Raw genomic sequence first — 10,080 nt, forward strand, 5'->3', positions numbered from 1 at the left:
TAACTTCAAACCAGAAACAAAAAGCAAATATGAACTGCACCAAAAAAACCCACTAAACAACATGCTTCTGACTTGGGGTGCTTATGAATACATCTGTTTTAAAAGAATTTACATACATACCATAAGACAGTAGTGTAACTTTACCATGTAAAAGACACCCTTTAAAAGTTAATGAAAAAACATGTTCAAATAAAAAAATTCGTAAGGGTTCCGCGGAACCCAGTGTCTCGCCTACTCTTGCTGTTAATCGCAGGTTCAACAAAAATGAGATGCGGAAAAAATTTAATAAAAATTTTCCTCTCGAAAATTTTTTTTATTGTATGAAGCTTCTGTCCAAGTTTGGTAAAAATCCAGGATAGTTTATGAATCTAATAAATGTTTTAAAAAATTTAACTGCAGACTGTATGTAATGTTAACTCGAAGAAAAACTAAGTCTATTTATAAGTAAAATACGGATAAACAAGTACAAAATTTTAATAAAAATTTCCTTCTAGATACTAGCTTTTGATCATAAACAAACTTCTGTCCATGTTTAGTACAAATCCAGGATAGTTAAAGAAAGTTATTAACATTTTAAAAACTTTAACCACAGAGTGAATGTAATGTTTCCTGGCAGAAAAACTTAGTCCATTTATAAGTAAAATACGGAAAAACAGGATTTTTTTTTTTTTAAATTTACTTCTAGATACTATCTTATGATCATAAACAAGCTTCTGTCCAAGTTTGGTAGAAATCTAGGATAGTTTGAGAAAGTTATTAAAATTTTTAAAACTTTAACCACAGAGTGAATGTAATGTTTCCTGGCAGAAAAACTAAGTCCATTTATAAGTAAAATACGGAAAAACAGGATTTTTTTTTTTTTTTTTAGTTTACTTCTGGATATTATCTTATGATCATAAACAAGCTTCTGTCCAAGTTTGGTTGAAATCCAGGATAGTTTGAGAAAGTTATTAAAATTTTAAAAACTTTAACCACAGAGTGAATGTAATGTTTCCTGGCAGAAAAACTAAGTCCATTTATAAGTAAAATACGGAAAAACAGGATTTTTTTTTTACAAAATTTACTTCCGGATACTATCTTATGATCATAAACAAGCTTCTGTCCAAGTTTGGTAGAAATCCAGGATAGTTTAAGAAAGTTATTAACATTTCAAAAACTTTAACCACAGAGTGAATATTTGTGGACGCCGCCGCCGACGGAATGTAGGATCGCTATGTCTCGCTTTTTCGACAAAAGTCGAAGGCTCGACAAAAAGGAACACCTTTCAACAGTTCATAAATGTGGCCTTTAAACAAACTAATGTTTAGAAATGGGTTTTCAGTGATAATTTCCGGTTTGATTATGTTAGTTGTTTTGTTGTTTTCAATTTAGTTTGTTTATTTATAAGTACAAGGTGTAAGCTGTTTTGTCTAGGCTGTAAATAGCTTTCTTAATGAATTGGTTTTGGTCATCAAGGTGAAGAGAATACATTGCAATTCAAATTATATATATTGACAATTAAACTTGCAGGCCCTTTTTCATGACCCACAATTTAAAATATAAGAAAACATCAAAATAAAAAGGGACATTCAAAAAATATCTTCAAATCGAGTTAAAGGTTTTAAAAAGTTTTTGTTTTTAACAAAAGAGGTTTGTCATCTAAAACTATTAAGAGCACAAAGCACACAACTTAAAATTGCCTATGCTTACTACCCTACGCATCACAAAAACCTTGCAGAGCAGGTGTAAGGATCTTAATTATGAACAATATCAAGCCATTGTTCAAATAACCATGAACATATATCTAAAATTCCAATAAAAACAGCTATTCAGTTTCACGTATTGCATTTCTTTTTTAAGCACAAATAATCATTAATTGATTAAATTTCTTCACATTTGTATTTGAACATAAGCCTAGAAACTAACTCTTATCTAAAAAAAACAATTATCTAATATTTAATGCCAAACAAGCATTTGGGTTTACGATTGCATTTCTTTTTTTAAAGAAAGCAACTTGTTATACAATTATACAACTTGTAATGTACAAATGAGTGATTTCTGTAAAGTTTTGCAACAGAAATCAAGTGTACATGTATTTTAGACAGGGACCCAAATAGGTACATGTATAAATTTACAGTGATCATTTTTTTTATTATTTGTCATATTTTCTGTCATGGCACACTTGATGATGCATGTAAAAGGCAACATTTTGCCAAAAGACACAATGACTGAAATATCATCAGGCTAAGTTAATTATAATGACCTTCAAAAAATAAAACTTTGCGAGTATATTACATGTATCTTTAAAGTTTTATTCATTTCTCATACATGTACAGGGCTGGCAAAGTGTTACCTGGGCAGTGAAAACTCAGATTCAGGGTTTTCACAGACTGGTTATCAAAAATCTCAGATGAAATATACAGGTAATGGGTAATATGACTTTTAAGTCTATTTATAGTAAAAAATATGAAGTTTCATAGAATTATTGCTACATACATTTCATATTTCATACAAAGAAACACTGCAAGTCATTTTCAGACAATGAAAAAAAATACTTTATCATCCTTTTCTCCAATAATTGTTTAGATAAAGAGAAGTTTTGCACATATCTAAATACCTTGTTTATTTCCAATCCAAATCTTGAAAAAAATGTATTTTAGTGCAGTGTACATGTATTAGTGAATTGTATAATCTGATTGCTGTGCAATCATATTGCTCAATGAACACCCTAAGGGCAGATTAAAAGCTTATTATTTTTCTTCTTTTGTTTCCCATCTGTAGGAGATCAAAACAGCCTCAACAGTGTTTGGGAAATCAAGCAATATTTTTGCATGGTCTTATAGTTATATCATGTATATGTATAATATCATGATTATTTAAAAAAAAATATACCCAAATTCAAATCTTTGGCTTCATGTTACATGTGTTAACAGCTTGACCAATTTAGACAAAATGGCAATTTAATAAATTTTTAGAATTACATGTATAAATGTATGTAAAATCTAATCGAGAAAACTGTTCACATTTTTCCATGTCTGCTCATGCATACATGTCTTAGAGTAGCTGGACCAATACTTTCTCAAATTAATACTTCTAATAATATGATATATATGTTTCAGTTACTTTCTCACCAAAAATTATACTGGGAATTGCAATAAATGTTTATATATATAAATCTGCTGTTAACAGGATATCAGTCTGTGCCAAAAACTTTTCAAAGCCCTAGCCCATAGGGCTAGTTGAATCAAAAAATTACTAGCCCGAATTGATGTTTACTAGACCTGAAAAATTTTGTGTCACGGGTGAGGATCACAAAGTGATCCGAACCTTCTAGGAGGGTTTGGGGGCATGCCCCCCAAGAAAATTTAGGAAAATTAGATGTAAAATCCTGCATTCTGAGGTTACATTTTTGTATCTGTAAGTGAATATTTCTCCAGGTCAAATGTAAAATTCTCATTTTCTCCAATAAAAAATTAGAATAGTCCTTTTGCAAAAAAAAAAAAATCTGTTTTCCATAAACTCGTACCATTTCAAGTAAGCACTAGTAAATTATTACTCAACTTAGGGATTGTTACTTTTTGGGGGGAAAATTCCCTCATTGTCATTGATGGATGATCCCAACCAGTTTAAAATTATTCCTAATATTCTTTCATATTTTGTTAGTCTTAACAAGGATTCTTTAATGTCAAAGTTTAGTTAATTCTCTGGCACATCTTTTTGATCTGGAAGGGGCCTTCATTTCTGTATTCTTTATTTTTTATGCTATTTTTCTCAATTCTTTATGTTTTGTCAATTTTTTTCTAAACAAATATTCTTTATGTTTTTTTTGCCCATTTGCTATATTTATCTTTTTAATACTGGTTAATGAAAAATCATAATACAGTGTGTACTGGCTGGTCATTAATGCGTATGATACGATTTTGACACGCCTACATAGCTGATGAATATTCATGACTTAATAGATAAGGACAGCACAGTTCGGTACCCAGACAAATCGGCATCCGACAAATGGACAAATCAGCACAGAGAAAGACACTTCGGCACCCAGACAAATCGGCACCTAGACAAATCAGGATCTAACATAGACAAATCGGCACCTTATAAAGATAAAATCAATTATTTTATCCTTGATCAAAATATAGTGAACCAAACATTTAAGTTACCTGGCACTGATATATGTATGTGGGTATGAACTCAATTTACAAGTTTAGTGTTAATATAGCGATTATGTTTGACTGTTTTTACAAATTACCAATTTAATTCCTGCACTATTTATGACATTATTGTCAATATTGTATATGGTATCTTCGAAGAAGTATCTTATTAGGTCTTTCCACCTTTCCGTGGAAAGACCTATTGGTTTTCTTCTGATTATTTTTTTTTTCTTCCGCCTAATTTTTTTCTTGCGGTGTATTTTTGTTTCAAAAGATGTCGCTTAGTTTTTTGGTATATGATATCATACAGTCTAATCGCTTTTGAAACTGACCCTGTTTAACCGAACACTTTTCTTTGTAAGAGTTATCTCCCCAAACACTGTTTTTCTTGTTATGAGATCTCCTCCGCAACCGTAAGAGAAAGCGACAAATTTATTTTTCCAAATTGCTCGTTATATCCTCAGGATGTTAGGTTTTATTTTGACCGAAGCCGTATAGAGATTCCATATGAGAGTTATTTCCCCTTTTGTATTTGATATAAGTGAAATGTATTTTTAACTGGAAAACCATAAGTGATAGAGGCCTAGGGTCTTTTGATATGAGGTCCTTGGTCCAAAAAAATTAAAATGAGGTCAAGGTCAAAGGTCAAGGTCATGTTCAAAATTTTGATTTTGGCTTGTTATCTCTTATTTTTAGAAATCATATAAGATATCGACAAAATATTTTCACACAATTGTTAGTTGCGACATGTCGTAACACGTAAATTTTAGTTGAAAGGGTACGTAGACATTTGATGCGAGTTTTCCCCCTTTTATATCTAATATTAGTCGTATGGTAATAGAACTCATTAACAATATAAAGTAGAGGCCTAGAGTCTTTTAATTTGTGGTCCTTGGTTTATGACCTTGAAATTGAGCTCAAGGTCATAGGTAAATTTAACGTTCTAGATTTTGACCTTTGCTTTTACCTCATATGTATACATGATAAAGCCAAGGGACTTTTTGCATTAGGTTGCAAGCAATGTGACATTGAAAAAGTCAACCGGAAGTGACCTTTTGTAAACCGGAAGTAGCTATTTTTTGTACTAAGTTAATGTAAAAGTATATAGAACCATATATTTTTGGAATCAGTGTCAAGTAAACTATCAAACAATACCGGAAGTAACATCTTTTAAACCGGAAGTAAAAAATTATCTCCCTTATTTATATCTTTTTGTATAAAAAACATATATTTTTGGAATCAACGTACAATAAGCTGTCATTTGACGCGGAAATTGACATTTAAAACAAAATTTTAATATTTTCATATCAAAATAGATCCTTACTGGTGGAAAGACCTTCAATTGTTCTCTGAACAATTGGTTTTTAATTCTTTTTGTTTTTTTTATTTGTGAAGACTGTATTGCAGCTTAGTCATTTGGATAGCTGTCTTGTCATCTTATTCGTAGATCTAATTTTGTTGAACATTTTTGTCACTTAAAGTTTCCCTTCATCTATTATACTTTCTTAAAAAAAACTTGAAAATTTAATTTTAAAAAAAATGCGTTTCAAGCCAATAACTCCTATAAGGGATAAATTTACAATTTCGGTCAGTTAACTTAGTTAACTGAGTTGTAGATCTCAACTTGCTGGCCATTTTTGCTGTTCAAATTTTCTCTTTATCAGCATTTAAGATAATAATAAAAAAAAAAAAACAGAGATATTTCGTAAAATTTATAATTCCAGATGCAATAACTGCAAATATGGTTGTCCAATTGGTTTGAAAAATTATGTGGCAGATAAATCTTAACATGCTTATCATTTTTATCCTTATATGGTGATGTTGTAATCAATCTATTTATTTGTACCATCTTTATATAATATTGTATTGTACAATTTAAATTTATGATTCGTTTAATATTTAAATATAATAATTTATTTTTTATTAAAGATATAAACAAGGTAATTTGAAAGGCTTTGATTCATTTATCACCGTAGTTCAATTCATAAGTCAGGCAGTCTATTTTATCTACATTATTATGAAAGAACACCGGGGTGTTTACATTGGCATTATTTACTATCAATGACTGTGAAACAAGAAAGGAAAACATTGTACATTATAAAACGAGAAATAATTAAAATTAAATACAAAATTCTTGTTTAGTGAAATCAAAAACTAAAAACGGAAACCTTTTAGATTTTCATTTTGGATTTAGAGAAATCAAAAACAAAAAATGAAAACACTTTCGTTTTCCGTTTTGGTTTTAGAGAAATCAAAAACGAAAGATGAAAACACTTTTGTTTTCCGTTTTGGTTTTTGAGAAATAAAAAACGAAAAATGAAAACACTCTCGATTTTTGTTTTTTGTTTTTGATATTTCAAAATGAAAAACGAATGGACGCAAATATACACGGACCCGTACGGCCTTCAACAATGTAAATGTAAGCAGCCATGCTCAGTTAATTGTAGATATTAAATCAGATACCTTGTGTAGGGAGAATGTAGCAATTCACTCTTTCATGGTGCCATCAGTTGTATTTTGTAAGGCAACATTTTTTTTAAATTTCCGCAACTTTTATTTAAAACGGCCTCTATTACATAACGGAGATTGCAGTAGTTTCTAACTGAAGTCATAAAAAAATCAGTCTTCACACGCTCTTATTTTTTTAGATTATAATCCCAACGAGTGTTAATCCCGAATAACCGTAAAAATTTAGGCCCAATCCTAAATTCCCGGTATGATAATAGAACCTATATACAGTATTTATTGTTAACATGATTTCGTTCAAATAATGCATGAAATATTTGGCACTGGATGTTATTTCTCTTGTTCGTGTGTCTTTAGTGATGCTCGAAACCTAAAATTTATTAGAAACCCGGAAAACCAGTTTTTGATTTGAAGAGCTTTTAAAATATCAGAACTGTTGAAAAAAAGGGAAGTCAATTCTGCTGAAAGCCCGCCTTTGGATTAATATAAAAGGCATCATCGGAGTTTATTAGCAACACATAATTTACATAGTAAACGATTAATTCAGTCAAAAGTTAATTCATATGTTACATATTAAATTTGCAATTATGATAATCATTAACAACGGGCATTGAACAAACTAATGCTAATAAATTACTACCTCATCAACTGTTTCTTGATCATAGAATTGCCGTAAACGTTATTGATTTTATTTAGGACTAGGTTGGTTCCCTCCGTAAAATATCCAGTATGCCTTCGGAATGTCAAGAATTTCAATAACGGCTGGGTACCAGTCTAATTTAGGACATACATGTATTGGCGCTAAAAGACGTGAGACGTTCTGGCGTTTAACAGTGGACACGTTTTGGCGAATAACAATTATCGGACACGTTTAGGGGTTTTGAAATCGGACACGTTTGGGTCATATTGAATATTATGGACACGTTTGGGGAGAATAGACACGTTTGGGGGAATCGGACACGTTTGGGAGTGTTACATATGTTTCTGGGTTTTTACTCATTATGGCTTGCACGCGCTTTTATGTTTATGGGTTTTAATATTAAAACAATAAAATATAGTTTCAGGTATTGTGTTGTCTTTACAGATGTAAGGATCAAACGAGAACACAAGCTGAAACACAAGTTATACTCTTTCGATCTCTCATTTGTCTCTATTGAGAAATTATCAGATTTATACATAAAATACTGATTAATGCATAACTACAATTAATTATGATTTAATTAAATGATGTTTATTCAAACACCGTCATATCTAACAATCAATTATGATTTAATTAAATGATGTTTTACTATTCATACACAATCATTTAGGATTTAATTAAATGATGATTTCAAATTTTGTTATTGCATATTTTATCAACGGATTGTAATATTACGGTAACAATTCTTTTATTTTTCCTAATATATATATATTTAAAAAAATGAGGTGCCGAATTGTCTTGGTCCCGACATGTCCGGATCCCGAACTGTCCAAAATGGATGCCGAAATGTCTTCGGACTTGGGTGCTGATTTGTCTGGGTGCCGAAATGTCTTGTTACCGGACAGCACGTGTAGCCAAAAACTGGGAGTTGTAGATTTGTAGCGAAAATGTATATATGTAGTTTATAAAATAGAAAAATTAGATCAGAAATATAGTTATTAATTATTATAAAGCCAAGCGAGTAAAAACACGGATCTATCACATTATTCTCTATTCTATAAACCCCTATCAACACCCTCTTTATTGTCACTTTCGCCGTTAATTTTGACTTTTGTTTAAAATAATAAAATGCCTAGATCGTTTTCTGCATAGGTTTTTTAAACTCGAAACTTCTCCGGTTATTCATGAAGGCATTTTCAACTTTTCAATGTTTTACCTGGGATAGCCCCCTGTTTCCATTTCAGAATCGAATGAGATCGAATCCTTGATTGTTTGTTTACATTGAGTGGTATTTATAGATTGTGTTTATTGCAAGCACATGGTCGAGCCTCGTTCTTGATTTAGTTGGTGATTGGGTATATCGCGTTGACGACTGGTTCCCTTTGATAAGAAGGGGGAACATCCGTAAAGAATTTAATAGGGATACCAGTTAACGGAAGAAAACAAGGTCAGCGACAAATTTGTAACTTGTTTTTCATAGATTCAATAAAATACCGGCTACAATTTCGCAAACAATTTCAGATGTTCACAAGACCGGTCGGGCAAACACCAGTGCTTCTGCACAAGTCCGATGAGATTTTTACTAGACAGGGGCTTCGGGCTACCGCTTAACGTCGCAGACTGGGATATTGTAAGGTATTCTAATTTCTAAAGGTTTTCTGATTTCGTCCCCTTTCACCATGTTCACAGGAAACACCTGCTTCATATTACACTACATGTGATGATTAAAATAGTCTGAAACATGTTAACATTATCTGTATGTGTATCTGTATTGGTATGTGTAGAATCCTATTTAGGCTTTTATACACGGTGGAGAAGAGCACCTTGTTATGGGCGGTGTTCCTGTAGAGCGGTCTTGAATGCCTCTACAGAATCTGCATGCACAACTTTATCTGGCAGTTAACGTTAGTTCAAGTTTATAATTGTTTCCAAGAAGAATGAGTTTTTATATTGTGGCTTATTGCTGTCTGGCACTTTAAGTCCTCTGGTGTTGTTTATTATATGCCATTTATTATGTCTTCTTACATTCATTGATGTGATTCTTTTTAGTATTGCATTTGTACTTTATCAATAAAAATGATAAATTCTTTTAAAGATTAAGGCCAGTATTTCCTATTGCCCAGTTATCCCCCTGGGTTTTGCCAGTACTTCCCACTGGCTAGCCAATATAGCAATAAACCCTGGGTTCTTACAAAAACGTATTAACCCTGCAAAACTTTGGAATCAGTTTTGTTTTTCACAATTCAGTTTATCCCTTTTGCATGTGCAGAATTTATGGGAAATTCAAATTTTTTAGTAAACCACAGTTATTTTCTTTTTTGGCCTCAATTATGAAGCAAATGAAGAAGGTATTTCAACTAATTTAATATTTTTTGTTACAAAACATGTTTGACATTACAAAAATTATTCACTATGTAAAAATAAGTGATGACCTTAATAAAATAAATACTTCAATTTTGAAAAAAAATCTATAATTCTATTTCAAATAGATACTTATACGGAGAGTTCTTCCTCTTTAACAGGTAATATTTCCTTTATATTACCCGATTCTGTGTATAACAGTTATGAGGGTCTTCCAAACCTTTTCTACAGAGAATCATGACATAAGCAGATAAGTGTCTGTGATGTTCAACTCCACCGTGATCAAACATAATTCATAATTGCAGGAATGTCAAGACTTCAACGATTTAATGTTATTTCCTATATATTTGTTAACAGAAGATTTTATAGGATAAAACATGAATAGGAAGAGATTAATTATGCTATTTACCAGAAACTTTGCCAAGGACTTTTCTGGCAGTCGACATCGTGAAAAACCGGAAGCATGAAATGTTGACTAAA

General features: G+C 31.3%; 1 protein-coding gene across 3 annotated transcripts in view; it reads right to left on the minus strand.

The window, feature by feature from the left end:
- LOC127736155 (succinate--CoA ligase [ADP/GDP-forming] subunit alpha, mitochondrial-like) overlaps positions 1–10,080 on the minus strand; it is a 30,735-nt gene extending 20,655 nt beyond the window's left edge. For all 3 annotated transcript variants that reach the window (XR_007998830.1, XR_007998829.1, XM_052246712.1), the window contains exon 1: positions 10,010–10,080. Coding sequence is in view for 1 of the 3 variants with exons in the window: in XM_052246712.1 (XP_052102672.1) it covers positions 10,010–10,046 (37 nt within the window). In the remaining 2 variants the exon portion in view is untranslated. The remainder of the gene's footprint in view (positions 1–10,009) is intronic.

The sequence above is a fragment of the Mytilus californianus genome, unplaced genomic scaffold (genome assembly GCF_021869535.1).
Source record: "Mytilus californianus isolate M0D057914Y unplaced genomic scaffold, xbMytCali1.0.p SCAF_3, whole genome shotgun sequence".
In the NCBI taxonomy this organism is placed as follows: domain Eukaryota; kingdom Metazoa; phylum Mollusca; class Bivalvia; order Mytilida; family Mytilidae; genus Mytilus; species Mytilus californianus.